Here is an 18,869-nt window from a genome sequence, read left to right on the forward strand (position 1 = left end):
GTGTTTGAAGTTATTATTGTCTCAACCGTGTACAGTGAACGGCGGCGTCAGTGAAGCGTGTACAATAAAGCTCAAGCCTGGTATGAGCCTGAGTGATGAAGATGCAAAACTGTTTTAAGTCCTTTGTTTACCTCAAGATTAACATTTTTCCTCGAATCAGTATCGTTAAGTTTGAATTTTTTCACACAATTTTTTTCTATCCCAGGTTAGAGTTTTCCTCATTGCATAGTATATTGAACTGCTTCCATTATCTCGAGGAGTGGCTGTACTGGTGATTCTTTCCTCCGAGTCATGTGACGAAATGTTCTGGACCTTTCTCTCCTATACGGAAATAATACATAGTCTACTCCAGTGATAATAAACAAAACTTCTGAGAAAAAAAAAAAAAAAAAAAAAAAAAAAAAAATAAAAACACCGGGGTACACATCATCATGTAACGAATTAGCCTGTTCGCACTCAGCGTTTTGATGCCAGACAGCGCTAGATTTTACAAGCTTACACGGATGTATAGTTGCACACAAATGCATCTGAAATTTAAGTAAATTAATTTCATGATAACTGACTGCATATAACATTGTTTGAGCCTCAATTCATAATTTCAGATGTTCTTAAAACAGCATAAAATTGTATCAAGGGAAGCAATTTATCATTTCATACTATTATCAACGGATGTATACTGATACATAATTTCATTTGAGTATAGCAAACATCAGACAAGTCCATGCAGTACATAGAAAACACAGTATTGTGTCGCAGACTTAATGCTTTCCGGTACGATATCGTCAGCTGCTGGCAGCAAATCACAACACTCCAAGCCTTACCAGTCTTCTTAACGGCGCGAAGTTCAGTGCGTCGTACGTCCGCCAGCGGTGCTGATTGTTTTTAATTCACTGATTATCTTAATATACAAGACGTGACAGTGATATCTATATTTTTCAACACACTCAGATAAAATGCAGAAACCGAAATTGGCATAATTTTATTTTTAGTGCTCATACTTACTTAAATAAAAATTATTATCTGTTTTTTAACTTTATCTTATAATTTCATTAACAAAGACTTTTCATACACCAGCAAGTTACAATAATAACATTGAATTATGCTTTTAATTTTATATGCACATGTGCAACAATTCATGTTGTACTCTTTTCTACACATCGATTTCCAGATTAGTTAAGTCACCCTTTGCCCCAGGAGACAATTAAAATTTCTAGCGCTGATAGGTGTCTACGAGCTTAGCTGCGAACAGGCTAATTCTGGGCGAAAGTAAATACAAATGCAAACGACAAAATAAATCAAACACAGATGCGTTAACGAAATTACTGAGAACGGGAAAAAAAAAAAACATTTGATAATTATAATTTCTAAGTTTGATTTACAGATTCCTGGTACAATTTGCATCCTTCCCTGAACGTGATAACTATTGTACTCTTGCTTTCCGCGCCCCTCACCGCTACAGATAGGTTTCAAGAAGGAAACTCACCTTTTTTTTTTTTTTTTTTTTTTCGTAATGTAGATTTTTGAGATTACTGGGCCGATTCTCTCTCTCTCTCTCTCTCTCTCTCTCTCTCTCTCTTGTAACTTTTCCAAACTGCTACATTTTTCTAACACTGATATTCCTTTTCTTTTTTACTACTTTTTTTTTTTTTTTTTGCAGAGGATTCTCCTTTTTATTGGAGATCACAGAAGCGATTAACAATTGGTGCTTATTATGTATCCCTCTCTTTCCAAATCATCCGGTAGATCCACAAGGACTTTTTTTCCCCCTTCTCCAATCCCCGAGTCTCTCCGAACATTTAATTAAGCAAAGTTAATTCCAATTCCAGTATGAATTTTCCCTTAACACGCGGAGCAGTAATTCCTCCATTACCAAATCCCAAACTGCAAGACGTATAAATTTTTGCAGACCAATCAAGCATATCCCTCCCTGTCCTCGTCCCCTGGGGCCGCCATCCCGCTGCAAGGGGACAGAGGGGAAGGAACGCATAAACATCAGATAAGCTGCCTCCCCTTCCCTTCGCTAATTTCTCCCAGGTACAATCACCACTCTGCTTTCCATTCTTCCCCTAATATCCTTCCCAAAATCAGCAGGTACGTGCACGGAATTTCACACGAACTAGAAAAAAAAAAGCACGGAAAAAGGAACACCCATAAATAAATAAAAACTTTGCATAATGGTCCGAAAAATAAACCTTAAACCTTCGTCTTTTTTTGATAATTTTAAGCTACTTTTTTTTTCTCACTCACCATTAGTCGCCTAAGTAAACATCGAGGAAGACAACTTATGCAGACTTGAAAAATATAAATATATGCATATGGTTACGTCAGGTATTACGGTATTTTATTTACGATTTTAGTAGTAGTAGTAGTAGTAGTAGTAGTAGTAGTAGTAGTAGTAGTAGTAGTAGTAGTAGTAGTAGTAGTAGTAGTAGTAGTAGTAGTAGTAGTAGAAGAATGATGATGATGATGATGCTATCGCGTACGTATGTCCTCTATGAGTGTTACAAGCTAAACTAAACTGTAGATGATATTGTTCTGTGAGACACCGAGACAATGAATCATTATCCCAAGGAGGAGGAGGATGACGAGAGAGAGAGAGAGAGAGAGAGAGAGAGAGAGAGAGAGAGAGAGAGAGAGAGAGAGAGAGAGAGAGAGAGAGAGAGAGAGAGAGAGAGAGAGAGAGAGAGAGAGAGAGAGAGAGAGAGAGAGAGAGAGAGAGAGAGAGAGAGAGAGAGAGAGAGCACAACCCGAGTTCCTAGAGGTAGCGTGTGTGAGGGAGGGGCTGAGGGAGGCAGGTCTGGAGGGAGGCAGTACAAAGGATCTGGGAATGTTTCTCTAACACTAAGAACACTAAAGCCTCTTACACACCACAGTTCAGCTCTTGACACACACAAGCTTGTTATAAGTCTAAACAGCACCTTTATTTTTATCTAATTATGGGCTGGTAACCTCAAATTCCTTCAACTTTTAAGTAAAGAAAATAATACACAAAGTAGCTTCATTATTACTCCTGTCCCGATCAACTCAAGGAAAAGTCTACACACAACACGGGACAAACACTGAATTTCCTATAGTTTTCTAAGATTTACTCGTTTCTTTTAACATTTACCTTTAAAGCCTCATTTGGTATACAGTTGACTTTTTTTTTTGTCTTTTTTGAACTTTTTGATTCCGTCAGGGTACAAAATAATGGTACAGGTAGTATTGGTTGCTTCCTTGTTTTGCATATGGAGGTAGTGAAGGTAATATAGTGCTTTTAGGATTTAGCTTAAGTGTTTCTTCTGGTCCTCTGTCCATTTTCTTTTTCTTTTATCTTTTCCTTTTTCCTCAGCTGTTTCCTTCAAATCATAGCCCTTTTCTTCGCTGTTTGTCCCTTAACGCCATTATTTCATCCACAAAAAAAGAAAATATGAAATCAAATAAAAAACCGTGGTTTACCGAGAACACATAAACGAAACGAAATTGTGAGCAAATTCTACTATAAACAGTCAATACGAAAGAAACGAAACAAAGAAAACGGAAATCACACAGTAAAAATAGTCATAATAAATAATACACGTCCGAAAAAAAAATATATGAACACCTGGCAGTAGTCAAACTCAGAAGAAAAAAATCAGAATCACTCCACGAAAAACTAAAGGCATACAAATAGTAGAAATACGAAAAAGAAATTAACAACAAAACTAAGAAAGAATGTCACATACAGTATGGGCTGAGGCAAGAACGAGCCATCCAACTCTGGCTGCGGCTTGGTTGGCTTGGCTGGCTGAATAAGACCGTCCAGCTGACTTGTACCAATTGTTCTTCCCTTAACACAAAAGCAGAACATGGACGCCTCATCAACAGCACATACAAGAGTGGACCGGCATCTTGCACCTAGTGACGTGACTCATCACACCTGTCCACCTGAGCACCAGCAGAACACTAATCCTCGCGTCCGTGCAGGCTGACGAGGCGGCGCCATCACATCCCGGCAGCCCTGCCCTGACCTGCCCCGATCCTGTGACCACCTCGTGACCATTGACCGTAAGACAAATTAATATACATCCTGACTGAGAGATATGGTTGTTTGCTTGATGGGAGGGAGGGTGGGTGGGTGGGGCGTGGCGGGCTCAGTAACGATAAAGAGCGGCATACTTGTGTCGCCTCTGAATGTGGGTTTTACGTGACTCTTCTGACTGGCCGAGTAGGAGCACTGCGGACACTTGAAGGGCTTCTCCCCTGTGTGGGTGCGGATATGTTTCTCCAGCGAGGAAGGGTAGTAGAAGCCTTTCCCGCAGAACTTGCATTGGTATTGAGGGGAGCCAGAGAGGGCCTGAGGGTTCAAATCCATGTCCTGGAGAATCCTGCTCACCTCGCTGTCGTCCACCTCGCCCTCCTCCAATGGGTGTAGGCCGTGGGTGGCCAGGGCAACCTGCACCAGGCCCAGCCTGCGCACCACGCCCACGCCCAGACCCATACCCTAGAAGAGAGAAATACTAGCGTCAACATTTCGTCCACAAAGGAGGCCTTTCCTCCTTCCGTCTCTCTCTCTCCCTCTCTTTCTCTCTTTCTGGATTCAAAGGACCACAAAGTTACCTCATCTATCACCAGCTTTAGACATCGACACTACACGACCCTCACCCAGCACACCAGCAAGCCCACCTTCCACCCCTACATCATTCCCCGCACATCCACTAATACTCGTACATTCCTCCCACGCCATTCCACCTGTTTCCCGCCCTTGTCATAAGTCTTTTCCCCCCTCTCCCACCGTCCCCAATCCGGCTCACCCATTCACAGGCTTCCTGCAAACACTTCGCCATTCCATTCTCACGCACCACTTAGAATCACGATTACTCATCTGTTTTCACTGCACTGCCTCCACACCAACATTCACGCCTGCAACAGTGACCTCCCCTTCTCTCCCTCACTCCACCTGCTAAACACACACTCCTCATCAGTGCAGCGCATTCCTCCACTCCCGACTCAAACAGAATCACCCTTCCATGCCATTCATTGTCCAATCGTTTCCCTTCACAACAACACAACATAACTCGCGCGCCGCCCTATCACCCACATACCACCCAGCCTCCCAGACCCCGCCCCCGCCGCCTGCCACCCCAAGATGACAGGCCGCGCGAAACGCTTGCCTTTCCTCCCTTCAGCTTTAGTCACAAGATGTGTTGCGTCGACACTTACCCTCGTTCATTTCTCCCTCCCTCTCCCTCCCTGAACTTGATGCTGGCAGTCGCTGGAGTTAAGGCGGCGGCATAAGGGCCAAAGGATAAAGAAATACAAAGCATCCTGTATAAAGGACTTTATTTACAATATACAAGTAACAGCTCTGCGGCAGAGAGCAGCCACATGAGGTGATGAGGTATGTGTTAGGAGGCGCCCCCCTCTGTAGCACCATTGCGCCCCGCTACTGCAGGTGCGGGGCGGGCGGGGCGGGCGGGTTGGGAGGTACTGCCAGGTGGACACGGGTCAAGTGGTTCTTGAGGTGCCAGCTCTGGGAGCCGCGCCATGGACACAGATGGCACGCATACGGCTTCTCGCCCGTGTGGGAGCGCATGTGGCGTGTCAGCTCGGCAGGACGCATGAAGCCACGCCCGCACAGGTAACAGGTTCGGTCCCAGCGCCGCAGCGCCCCGCCGCCTGCCAGCTGCGGAAACACCTAGGGAGGGAGACAGACACCTGCTGTAATGGGGCGGATTATGGGGGTGGCAACCACGACTGTCTGTCCGCTTGGGGGTGCTCTGGCCCACTCCTACGAACGAGAGCATCGGGGGCCAGCTGCGGATGGTGGCGCAGCACGTGGAACCGAAGTTGCACGGCCTGAGCGGCGCGATACGGACACACGCTGCACACGTAAGGCTTCTCCCCCGTGTGGATGCGGTGGTGGCGCACGAGCTCCGCGGGCCGCTTGAAGGCCTTGCCGCACACGGGGCAGGTGCGGTCCCAGCGCAACAGGGGCTCCCCGCTCATACCCGGCCACACCTCACTCCCCTGCACCCCCAGCACCTAGAACGAGACAAGGCCGCGTCACTACACAACAACCAAGGAACATGGCGCTATAGCGCTTGTAAAGGCGAGCTACTACTGGCCGTCGAGAGGCTGGCTGGACACCAAGTGGCGCCGCATAAGGTGGGCCTTGAGGTGGACGGCCTGTGTGCCGCGGTAGCCGCACAGCGGACACTGGTATGGCCGCTCGCCTGTATGGGTGCGGAGGTGGCGCGTGAGCTCGGCCGGACGTGCAAAAATTCTCTTACACACATGACAAGTACGATCCCACCTGATGGCCGGCAAAGCGGAACTGCCCTGGAAGCAGCGCACCCACAGCCCACCACCACCGCCCTCACACACCTACAGGGAGAAAACAGAGAGAACATGGGTGAGAAGGACCGTTCCTCACCCATCCTACACACAACTTAACTACCACCTATACTGCCCTCATCCTCCCGCAACACAACACAACTACCAGCAGCTCTCTCTACAAAGCTCGTCTCAGTTATCCAACCCTGGACTCAATCAGTGAGGCACACTCGGCTCCCAAGCGGTCAGGGTGTTGGGTGCGCTGTGTGGCGACGAGCAAGATGCGATTTGACATGCGTGGCTTGAACGGCCCTATAAGGACAGAGGGGACACGCGTATGGCCTCTCTCCAGTGTGGATTCGCAGATGCCGCTGGAGCTCAGAGGTCTTGGGGAAAACTTTGCCACAAACAGCACACATGAGAGGACCCGTGGCCCTGGCGGCTTGGGCGGTGGCAGCGACCAACCCGTGAGACCAGACACCGCGGCCAGGACCCACCTAGAACAGAGAGAAGGCACGTCACCACACCACACCTGTTGTTACTTCAGGCTGCCATTCAAACCCAACCACACACTTATTTGGCTTCCCTCCACGCCTCTCGTCGCCCAGCCCTGCCTATCACGCGCCCCATGTGTATGTGTGTATGTGTGTGTGCATGTGCGTGTGTGTCACTGAACGGCGTCAGGCGCTTGCTCCTTATGGCGTCTCTGCAGGTGGCTCTTGAGGTGGTGCTTTTGTGTGGCACGGTAATCACAGTAGGGACATCTGTAGGGACGCTCTCCCGTGTGGGCCCGCAGGTGGATGGCCAGCTGCGAGGGGGTCTCGCAGTGCTTGCCACAGAAGCGGCAGCTGTGGTCGTGGCGCTCGTCGTCGGGAGGAATATAGTCAAGGGGAGGAAGAAGATGGCAGGCTGGAGGGTCACCTATGAATGTGGAGACAGGATGGGCTTCTCCTGGCGGCGCGTGGCCCATGTACAGGCGGGACATGGCCTGTGCCACCAGTCCCAGGGCCACGCCTCCGTAGCCGCCGAGTGCCTACAAGAGACAAAACAGGCTACAGTCAGCACAGCTACCCAGCAAAAGTCACGAATAGCCCACTCCCACCATGAAGCCCTAAGCAGCAAGGTGATCCGCGGCCCCTCCCACCAGGAGCAGAGCACCACGCGTCCCACCTACATGACGCACCACCCTCAGGGCGCCGCGCCACCACCCGCCACCAGGCCGTGCACCAGGTGCATGTGTCGCCGCATGTTGCCCTTCTGCGCGGCACTGTAGGAGCACACAGAGCATCGGTAAGGCTTCTCTCCGGTGTGGATCCGAATGTGGGTAGCCAGCTGCGATGGCCGGCAAAATGCGTGTCCGCAATATCCACACACGTGCGGCCGCGGGGCGGTGTCGGCGGCGTCCGCGCGAGGGGGAACTGCCAGGGGCGCCGGCAGACTCCTCTCGTCCCACAACTCCCCGCCGCCGTCTCCCCCAACACCTTGGTACTGCGGCCACGCGGAGCTCAGCACGTGCGACCCCTGCAAGGGTAAATTGTCGTCAGCCTCCGCCCCGATCAGCCCGGTCCCGCGTCCCGCCCCGCCCAGCCCCCTACAGCTCCAGTGTGGCCAGGAAGGCCTCGCCGTGAGTGGAGGCGTGCCGCTTCAGGTTGCCCTTCTTGGTAGAACGGTAGTCACACTGCGGGTGAGGGCACGTGAACGGCTTCTCGCCCGTGTGAGTCCGCATGTGCAGTGTCAAAGCCGACGGGTACATGAAGTCCTTGAAGCAGACGGAGCATATGGCACTGGTTGGGGTGCGTTTGTTGCCCCAGGTGACAGCCGCCGCCGCCGCCGCCGCCGCTGCTGCTGCCGCCGAGGGTCGCGCGGGAGGCCCCTCAGAATATACTTGCGGCACAACTTTGGACACGCTCCTCTTAGGCCAGGTCGCGGGCGGTGCCTCCATGGGGGCTGAGGTGACGGGGGGTGCGGCGGGCGGGGCGGGCAGGACACCGTACACCCCAGCTTCCCCCTCCGGGATGCCGGGAAGGGCGGCGAAGCCTCCTGACAACCGGGTGTGATTAGCGGGCACTGCCGGCAGCCGTCCCGCCCACCCACCACCCTGCAAGGCAAACACGCAAGACTCAGGAGGGCAGGCTAGCGAGGCATACATCGGCGAGACACGCCGGCAAAGGGTGGGTCGCGGTGACAAACTTTCCCTCCCTCACATGGCCTCACAGCAGCGCGCAGCAGGCACCGCAGCGCCCCACCCATCCCTTGTCCTCACTCACCCAAAACCCCCATAAATATTAAAAACACCAAACATGTGCAGAGCCACAAGTGCGGTCCATCCCGTCCCGTCCTGTCCTGTCGGCCCCGTCTGTCTGTTTATTCTGTCTCTTGAATGTACATAACGTCTGTTTACTTCTGGCCAGTGTGTGTGTGTGTGTGTGTGTGTGTGTGTGTGTGTGTGTGTGTGTGTGTGTGTGTGTGTGTGTGTTTCACTGTTTGATCTGCTGCAGTCTCTGATGAGACAGCCAGACGTTACCCTACGGAACGAGCTCAGAGCTCATTATTTCCGATCTTCGGATAGGCCTGAGACCAGGCACACACCACACACCGGAACAACAAGGTCACAACTCCTCGATTTACATCCCGTACCTACTCACTGCTAGGTGAACAGCGGCCACACGTGAAAGGAGACACACCCAAATATCAGAGAGAGAGAGAGAGAGAGAGAGAGAGAGAGAGAGAGAGAGAGAGAGAGAGAGTGTGTGTGTGTGTGTGTGTGTGTGTGTGTGTGTGTGTGTGTGTGTGTGTGTGTGTGTGTGTGTGTGTGTGTGTGTGTGTGTGTGTGTGTGTGTGTGTGTGTGTGTGTGTGTGTGTGTGTGTGTGTGTGTGTGTGTGTGTGTGTGTGTGTGTGTGTGTGTGTGTGTGTGTGTGTGTGTGTGTGTGTGTGTGTGTGTGTGTGTGTGTGTGTGTGTGTGTGTGTGTGTGTGTGTGTGTGTGTGTGTGTGTGTGTGTGTGTGTGTGTGTGTGTGTGTGTGTGTGTGTGTGTGTGTGTGTGTGTGTGTGTGTGTGTGTGTGTGTGTGTGTGTGTGTGTGTGTGTGTGTGTGTGTGTGTGTGTGTGTGTGTGTGTGTGTGTTCGCGAGGTCAACTGCTCATCCACCAATTAACACAACTCTGTATCGGAATCTAAGGTTTTCGCTTCACACATTGGTAATATTTTGACATGGTTCAATATTCCTCACTTTTAAAACTAACAGGGACTTCAGAGTTACTATCGACTATACAATGAACAACTTTGCTAATTCCCACTCCATAAATAAATAAAAAAAAAAAAGTCGACATAACCTTGAATTAAGTGAGAGGGTCAATATAAGTGGCATGAAAATAAGTCAATAAATAAATATCAAAAGTGAACTGGTATGGGGAAAAAAAGGCGTCATCACAGCTTTCACCGTACAATCCCCCCGGCATCACGTAGTACACACCACCAATGACAGACTGAGGAACACAGGACCCCACTTTAGTTTGGTTGCCTAAATACTATGTTAAAACTACTATTATCCTGATACTCGCTACTCAATAGGTGCAGGAGAGATCATTCATTGTAAAAGCACGTACAGTGTGTGTGTGTGTGTGTGTGTGTGTGTGTGTGTGTGTGTGTGTGTGTGTGTGTGTGTGTGTGTGTGTGTGTGTGTGTGTGTGTGTGTGTGTGTGTGTGTGTGTGTGTGTGTGTGTGTGTGTGTGTGTGTGTGTGTGTGTGTGTGTGTGTGTGTGTGTGTGTGTGTGTGTGTGTGTGTGTGTGTGTGTGTGTGTGTGTGTGTGTGTGTGTGTGTGTGTGTGTGTGTGTGTGTGTGTGTGTGTGTGTGTGTGTGTGTGTGTGTGTGTGTGTGTGTGTGTGTGTGTGTGTGTGTGTGTGTGTGTGTGTCAATATAAAAGTTCCACTGAGGTGCCTCTCTAAGAAACAAAGTCAAAACCAGTCGTCAAAAATCAAAGGATAAGTGTCTCGTCTGTGATCAAAGTATTTAAAGTCTTACTCCCATTGTTGTATAGTCTATGTGTGAATGCGGCTCGTAATTTACTCCCAAATGTTCAAACAGAGAGTCATGCGTGAGTATGTAGACAGGAATGCAGCCTGGTCGGTCATTTGTCACGGGTCACAGGTCACAAGTCATGGGTCAGAGGTGGTCGGATCAAGCCGGGGCGACAACATAAACACAAGAACTGCACGACAAGACTCCAGCAATGCTACTCCAAGATCCTTCCGCTAACTAATGTTGCTAATACGACTACTACTTTTCAAAACCCACACAAGTTTCGCTACGAGATGAAAAAGTAATGAGAGAGAGAGAGAGAGAGAGAGAGAGAGAGAGAGAGAGAGAGAGAGAGAGAGAGAGAGAGAGAGAGAGAGAGAGAGAGAGAGAGAGAGAGAGAGAGAGAGAGACGCCCCAAACAAGCCAACTTTAAGATGCACCACTTGGCCCCAACACAAAGCAACACTACGGCGAGGAGCAACACAAATAAAAACAACTCAAATAAAACGATGATGAGAGAGAGAGAGAGAGAGAGAGAGAGAGAGAGAGAGAGAGAGAGAGAGAGAGAGAGAGAGAGAGAGAGAGAGAGAGAGAGAGAGAGAGAATGTTTTCATCTTTTCTTTTCCATCTCTTTTTTCCAAGAATGGGAGAGGGAAGGTTGATAAAAATGTTCTTCCTGGTATCTTTGGTTCGGTGTTTTATTGGTGCTTTATGGACTGGGGATACAAGGGAGCTGTGGAGTGGCCGGCCGCTCTTCACGTCACGCCCGGGCTGTACTGACGAGACATTCAACCTAGAGGCGACGCAACACTGCACTCGCTGGTGATGCAATGCACTCACTCATGATTCAACTTTAACAACGTCAGCGTCTCTCTCTCTCTCTCTCTCTCTCTCTCTCTCTGTGATAAGCTGCGTAAGTATCGTGGAAAACTGCAGTCACACACACACACACACACACACACACACACACACACACACACACACACACACACACACACACGAACGGGTCTGATAACACTGACAGCCCAGCACTAGAGAGGAAAGAAAAGAACATAGAGAGGGAAAGAATGTTTGAGGAAGAAAAGATGGAGGAGGAGGAGGAGGAGGAGGAGGAGGAGGAGGAGGAGGAGGAGGAGGAGGAGCATTAGACTGGAAAGACGTGGTGGGAGTGGGAGATGCGGATGTGTCGCTTCACGTTGCCGCGCATGACTGAGTTGTAGTGACAGCTGGGGTAGGGACAGGTGAAGGGACGCTCCTCCACGTGGTTGAGGGAGTGCATGGCCAGCATGACGGGCAGCGGGAAGGAGTCGCGACACTTGGTGCACGTGTGTGGCCCTGCCGGCGTGCCATCCCCCTGGGTGACCGTGGTGGCGGCGGTAGAGGGCACCCCTGAGGACGGGAGCAAAGTGGGGGAGTGTGAGGGCCCCGGGGTGGAGGCAGGGCGGGTCTGTCTGGATGGCCCCTCCACCCAGGAGACGCTGAGCGCGGGGGTGGCCGCCGCGCTGCCTAACAGTGGGTTCAGTTTTAGGAGTGCGGGAGGGCTGAGGTGTGTGGCCTGCAGCCTGCCGAGGGCGCCACTTATCCAGTGTTTGAAGGAGGCCAGGTGGTCGTGGTGGTGGGCGGCCGCCTCCTGCAACAGGGAAATGCCCGTGTGAGCGGCGAGGTGAGCAGCGCATGGCCTCCCCCACACCCTCATGCCGCCGCCCGCCACACATGCACGACTCTCCCTCACCCACGACACTGGGGACACCGCGCCCCTCGTACATACAGGTACAGCAAAACTCAAACAATAGGGAAAATATTTATTCGGTTAATATGGCATAATCTGTTCATACATATACACTAATACTCAAGAGATCACAAGATAGGTACCCAGCCCGCTTCCCTGCCCCTCCCAATCCCTCGGGTCTGACAACAAGTACAGGACCAAATAGGTCGTGATTTCAGAGGTCTCCATCCGACGGGGTTGTGTGGCCAAGGCGGAGTCTTCAGCATGACGCCTCCTGAGGGGCAGGAAGCGAGGTGGCGACAGGGGGTGCGTGGAACTCAGGATGGCGGTGGGGGTGGTGGGGGAGGAGGAGGGGGCCGCGCCGCAGCGGCAGCTTCCTGGTGGCGTGACATGTGCGACTTTAGGTTCCACTTGAGGGAGGTTCGGAAGGGACAGAAGGGACAGGCGAAGGGCTTCTCCCCCGTGTGTGTTCTCATGTGCTCAGTCAGCTTGGAAGGGAACGGGAACTCCCGCTTACAAATATGGCACCAGTGACACCGCTTAGAGGCGCCGGCACCCCCGGAGGAGGGCAGCGCCGCCTGCGGGAAGCCGCTCGATGAATGGAAGGTGGCGGGGGGCGGCACCCCCGGGGGCCCCGGCAGCCCTGAGGGGAGGGCCAGCAGGAGCATCTCCTCCAGCCCTCCGCCATCGCCTTCACCGCCTCCCAACACCGCCTAGAAAACGAGAAACCGCGCGGTCACTGCCTGAGCGCCCCACCCATAGCCCTTACTCTAGCCACACACACACACACACACACACACACACACACACACACACACACACACACACACACACACACACACACTTGACAAAAGTAACATATCAAAGGAACAAGTCTTTCTTGCATCACTTGACACCCCCCCCTAGCTCCGCCCCACACCACACTGATGATACGAGAACACACACACACACACACACACACACACACACACACACACACACACACACACACACACACACACCTTTCAGAACAGTTATATTTTTCATGACTACAAATACCTGGCATAAAATAGCAAAATAAAAACATAACTGTAATCTCTTTGGACAATGTTTTGAGACTTGAAGACAACCCAAGGCCAAGCACCCCCGTTCCTCCACCCCCTGCCGCCTTGACTCTCGCCGTCCTGTCAGGCGCGCCTCCCAGTTAAACACAGCATGAGCCTGACTAGTAGCCAACGTCATGAAGGGCTGTGTGCGCCTGTGAGTTAGATGGCCGGGAAGTTGTGTCTGTTAATAATGTGGCTATTGAGGTTGCCCTTCTGTGTGGCGCGGAAGTCGCAGTGGGGACATTTGAAGGGCTTCTCCCCAGTGTGGGCTCGGATGTGGCGGCGCAAGAAGGCGGGCGCCACGAAGTTCTTACCGCAGTAGCCACACATGTAGTCCCTGCTGTTGTTCCGGTGCATCATGGTGTGCGTGGAAGGGTGCGGTGGCGGCGGCGGCTGCTGCTGTTGTTGTTGCTGTTGTTGTTGCTGTTGTTGTTGTTGTTGTTGTTGTTGTTGTTGTTGTTGCTGTTGTTGTTGCTGCTGCTGGTGTTGTTGCTGTTGCGTCTGATGCTGAAGATGATGTGACTGTTGTTGTTGTTGTTGTTGTTGTTGTTGTTGTTGCGGAGACTGCACAGGTCCGCAGGCAGTCATGGGCAACTGGGTCTGCCTGGGTGTTGTGTGCGGCAAGGCCAGGGGCACCTGAGGGGTGGCGGACAGGGAGATCGCGGCGCTGGAGGATTGGGACAAGCTCCCTTCCTCCCCCAAGGCCCATGAGCACTCCAGCCACTCCACGCCACCCTAGAACAAGAGAAAGGCCACATGAGCGCTGCTGCGATGGCGGCAGTAGTGTGCATAGCGCCCTCCTTAAGGAGACCGCCGCCACCTCCAGCCTGTCACGCCCGTGGTCCCTCACGCCGATCCCTTAGGGGCAACCGACATATTATGCGACGTTTGTAACAACCAACGGACGACAACGTGGTCTGGCAGCGGCAGGGCCACCTTGGGAGAGCTCATCTGTGCGTCATGGGACCAGTGAACGCCACGGAATCACACTCAGGGTGCTTCAGTAGGATGTGTGCTTTGAGGTTCTCCTTCAGGCTGGAGGAGTGAGTGCACACGGGACACCGGAACGGCTTCTCGCCTGTGTGGGTGCGAACGTGGCGGTCTCGATGCGAGGGCCGGTCAAAGGTCTTCCCGCAAAAAGGGCACGGGTACGTAGGCCCTCCCCGTGTAGCCATCTGGTGGTGGTGGTGGTGGTGGTGGGGATGGGGGAAGGTGGTGGTGTTGGTAGTGGAGTGGTGGTGCTGCTGCTGGAGGGTGTGCTGGGGGTGCAGCGGGGAAAAGGACGTCAGCACTTGCCCCTCGTGCTCCCTCGCTGAGCCCTCCAGCACTAGGGTCGCGACCGCCTAGAAGAGAAACGCTATTCAGGAGCCGCCCGCATGGTTCCCTCACTCAGGCCCTGAAGGCAAGAGACATGCCAGCTTCAAGTCTTCCCTCACCACCTCCCTCATCCTTTCTCTTCTTTTTCCCACACACACGACCCTCTAAGTCTCCTTAACATCCTCCTCCTCCTCCAAAAACGACCCAGTTAACTCTCCTCTCTTCCTCCTTCTCCTGACGATTGACATAGTGTCTCCAGCCTTTTCTTCGTCTTTTCTCTCCCGCAGACGACCCAGATATAATTTCTTCCCCCTCCTAGTTCTCCTCGGCAGGGACTCGTTCAGCATATGCTAGATGTCAACCCACCACCACTACCACAACAATCTCAGTTCATCCAGTCTACCTTCCTGTCAACCCCATTTAGACTTTCAACTTGGGACTTCCCTTCAGCAGACACCAAAACCTCACGACTTCACATTTCCAGCACAGGTTTTACCATCGCTATCGACACGGGTACAAAAGGCAACGTGTAAAAAGTAGCTGTGTAGGCGAATGTTTACCGCCTCTTTAAGACCGGAAACGTTTTCAGAACAATGGGATGACGCAAGGGAGGAGAAATGCACGAGTGACAGGAATGAAGTGAAAGAAAACAAAACGAATTAAAGAGAGAGAAGAAAGAAGAGAGAGTGAAAGGGGAGAGTGGACAGTTACACGAGAAAACTGAAGGAATAGTTGAGAGAGAGAGAGAGAGAGAGAGAGAGAGAGAGAGAGAGAGAGAGAGAGAGAGAGAGAGAGAGAGAGAGAGAGAGAGAGAGAGAGAGAGAGAGAGAGAGAGAGAGAGAGAGAGAGAGCGTTAGAGAAGTCATATGAGTAAAGGAAGATACGTAAGACGGAAGAGCAGGAAGCAGGAAGCGTGAGAGCAAGAGGAAGAGGAGAAAGAGAATCCCAAAAGAAGGTCCAGTAATTCTTTTAAAGATGCTGATGTTCAGGAGACATTCAGGAAGAAAACGATGCAAATATAGGCAGGTACCAGTTTTCATGTTTGTCTTTTCCAATGAGTAATTTCCTCACTGAAACACAAGTGCATATTTAGTAATGGTTTTCTTCATATACTGACCTGACATAACATAATACAATACGTGACGACAAAATGTAGTATCAATCTCTTCAGTTAAAACTCCCAGATAGATCTAACGTAAGAGTAACACGAGGCGGTGTGGTTCAAGTGCTATACCTTCCATTGAAAGCCTACAGACACTCGCACGTACATAGATTACAGGTGTCAGTCCTCTCAATGCGTCACGAAGCTGAAGGCAACAAGCAACACAGTCTCGCTCTCGACATTCATCGCGGTGGAAGAGGAAGCGCGGTCTCATAAATCGTTGTGTCACTTACACTTGTTGTGCCGCCATGTCTCAATTTACTTGTCGGTGAGGAGCACTGCACTTGACGGGAGTGAGTGTGCTATTGTAATACTCGCACTGCAGGCACCTGTTTGGAATATTGTGTTTGTTTTTTGCTTAGTCTCGTTGCGCTACTTGGCAACTCTCGCGGATGAGTGATGCGCTGAAGGAATGTTTCTGCTCCTGGCACGGGATTGTGTACGAGTGTTATGCAGTGTTGTCCCATTGCTCTGTGAATATAACGTATCAGGAGGGACGCGCCAGACAACGCCGTTCCTTAGTAGCTGTTGTTATTTTCCCACTATATTTCTCTTTCCCCAATGAAGTTACATTCCCGTGCCTATTTTTCATTCATATTATCCTTATGATATAACTTCATCAATATAACGAATATATATATATATATATATATATATATATATATATATATATATATATATATATATATATATATATATATATATATATATATATATATTCAGTGAAAAAGGAACTCCATTGATATATGAGGCAAAGTAATTGGTAATAAAGAAAATAGTTGATTAAATACATTCAGATATTTATTATTGGCACATGTACAAAAATATACAAGTATAATGATGCGTCGAGACACACCTGGACGTGAGCCCCAAGGTAACCACGCACTCGAGGGGAGGGAGAAAGGAAAGAGATAGATAATGAGAACACTCACGCGAGTGGCCAGTAACTTGCGACACAGGAGGATGGTAAGAGAAAGTAAACAGCAAAGATGAAAGAAAACGGAGAGAAGTGGACTAGAACACTGAGAGGTCACTTTGCATCGCTCTCTTAATTGATCTGTACATGGCTGGCTGTAGAGACGCGGAGAAGGGCCAAGAGAAGGTACAGTGATAGGTAGAGAAGGAACAAAAAGGAACACAGAACAAACTGGGGAAAAAAATGGTTACAAGTAGGAGTAGGTGGTGTACCGGAGAGAGAGAGAGAGAGAGAGAGAGAGAGAGAGAGAGAGAGAGAGAGAGAGAGAGAGAGAGAGAGAGAGAGAGAGAGAGAGAGAGAGAGTAGGACTAGGGACTGTACTCGTAGGCTTCATAACCGTGAAGGAAGCGTGCATGGCGTCGCACGTGGGCAGACTGCGTGGCTCGGTAGCAGCACTGGGGACACTTGTACGGCTTCTCGCCCGTGTGTGTCCGCCGGTGCTTGGTTAGGTCACTACTGCTACTGAACCTCTTGCTACAGAACTCGCACGTATTCCTGCTGGCTTCCCTACGTGCCGGCCAAGCGTTCACGTGCGGAAAGTGGCCACCAAGGGCATGCTGCAGCTGCCCTACGTGTGTGACAGCCCCTCCTGCACCAATACCAATACCAATACCACCACCATCACCATCATGCTGCCCTACCGATAGCGAGGCCACGTCAAGCCCCTTGGACCAGCTCTACAACAAAGAAGCAAGATATGTCTGTCAGTCTATGATACACGTGCACACATACATACACGCAAAAGCACGCGCACGCACGCACGCACGCGCGCACACGCACGCACGCACGCACACACACACACACGCACGCACACACACACACACACACACACACACACACACACACACACACACACACAGTTATAGCTTTGATTGCCGATTTGTAGTGTCTGTCTCATTGTAACTGACTTACAAAAGACTTAACAGTAATGACTTAGCACCAAAGACCTTTCCTTCCCTCCCCTTCTCATCTCACCTCATCCTATCACACAACACAACCCACACTCCTTGGCATCCTCTCACCCATCCCCAGCCCCAAACAGTTCTCTTCTCCCGTTTTTCATGCCTTTGTTTTTATACCTTCACTATTTTTTCCCCACTCGAGCGGTCAGCTAGCAGTGGAGGCTGAGCAAACTCCACTGGGCCCGACACACTACGTTCGGGTGATCACAGAGCCTGCGCATGCATGGAGCGTGTCTGGTGCTTTCTGATGATGTGCCGCTTTAAATTGGTTCTCTGAGCGGCCCTGTACAGACACAGGGGACACTGGTAAGGCTTCTCTCCCGTATGAGTTCGCACGTGTTTCCGCCAATCCCCAGCGTAGAAGAAGGTTTTAGCACACACTCGACACCCATAAAGAGTCCGGCCCAGATGGTCTTGCACCTTGTAGCGGAGAAAAGTTGTGTCTGCCGGTGGAGCGTGGCCACCATCCATTTCTACGCCTACCATGGGGGCTGCAGGCACACCCTATAAAGGAGAAACAGAAAACAGCCTCTCAATGCTCCCGGTCTCTGTCTGTCTCCGCTCCCTCACTCCAGCAAGCACCAGCCGACCGCTGCTACAGCACGGCTGGAGCAGCGACCGGTGTGGCGCGAGGAGGGCGGCTCTATCCGTCCTGGGCCGGCTCTAGAGTGGCTCTATGCCGCCGTAAGATGTGGCCGCGCAAGTGAACCTTCTGCGTGGCTCTGTAGCTACAGTAGGGGCACCTGTACGGCTTTTCTCCAGTGTGGGTCCTAACGTGTTTCCGTAAGTCGTTGGAAAACTGGAACACTTTGCCGCAGTGATCACAGACCCGATTCCTGCCCTTGACGTGCGGCCCGCCAAGGTCAAGGGCCGGCGGGGCGCCGTTTACCGCGTCCCCAACCCAGGCGCCCGTCAGCCGCAGGTGGTCAGAGAGGCTTGCTGGCTGGCAGGCGTGGGAGGCTCGGGACACGCGTATGTCCATCGCGAGGTCAAAACGGCCTCGCTCCCCCACCAAGCCCCCCGCGGTGCCCCCAAGCACGCTGCGACCAGCGGCGGATGCTGCCAAACGCGACCCTTCCTCGACGACGGCTCGTAGGGACGCTGCCCGCTGGAGGTGGTGGAGGTGAGTGTGAGCAGAGGGAGGAGGAGGAAGGAGCGGAGATGAGCGGTCAGGCATGAGCTCCGACCCTGTGGCCTATAAAGAAAGAAACAAGTCTCAGTTGTGGTGGCAGCTCCTGGCAGCCCCGCGTCGCGCCGCGCCGCGCCGCACAGCCACCCAGTCTCCTGCCGCCGCTGCCCTTACAACACAGTGGTCAGCCCTACGGTC

At 51.2% G+C, this 18,869-nt stretch overlaps 2 protein-coding genes across 10 annotated transcripts in view; both read right to left on the reverse strand.

Moving 5' to 3' along the window:
- LOC123508876 (longitudinals lacking protein, isoforms H/M/V-like) overlaps nucleotides 1-18,869 on the reverse strand; it is a 62,163-nt gene that overhangs the window by 27,965 nt on the left and 15,329 nt on the right. The window contains exon 5 of one of the 9 annotated variants that reach the window (XM_045262878.1): nucleotides 964-4,462. The exons of 3 other annotated variants lie outside the window; for them this stretch is intronic. In XM_045262878.1, the coding sequence (XP_045118813.1) occupies nucleotides 4,037-4,462 (426 nt within the window). In that variant the 3' untranslated portion in view covers nucleotides 964-4,036. Of the gene's footprint in view, nucleotides 1-963; nucleotides 4,463-5,284; nucleotides 8,393-10,993; nucleotides 11,942-12,995; nucleotides 13,861-16,387; nucleotides 17,258-17,642; nucleotides 18,738-18,869 lie in introns of those variants that run through there. 5 more of the 9 variants (XM_045262875.1, XM_045262876.1, XM_045262873.1 and 2 more) reach the window with 5 other exon arrangements.
- On the reverse strand, nucleotides 5,695-5,967 carry LOC123508878 (zinc finger protein 48-like). Its single transcript, XM_045262882.1, has one exon. The coding sequence runs from the start codon at nucleotides 5,965-5,967 to the stop codon at nucleotides 5,695-5,697; it is 273 nt and encodes a 90-aa protein (XP_045118817.1).

Source organism: Portunus trituberculatus, chromosome 25 (genome assembly GCF_017591435.1).
Source record: "Portunus trituberculatus isolate SZX2019 chromosome 25, ASM1759143v1, whole genome shotgun sequence".
Classification (NCBI taxonomy): Eukaryota; Metazoa; Arthropoda; class Malacostraca; order Decapoda; family Portunidae; genus Portunus; species Portunus trituberculatus.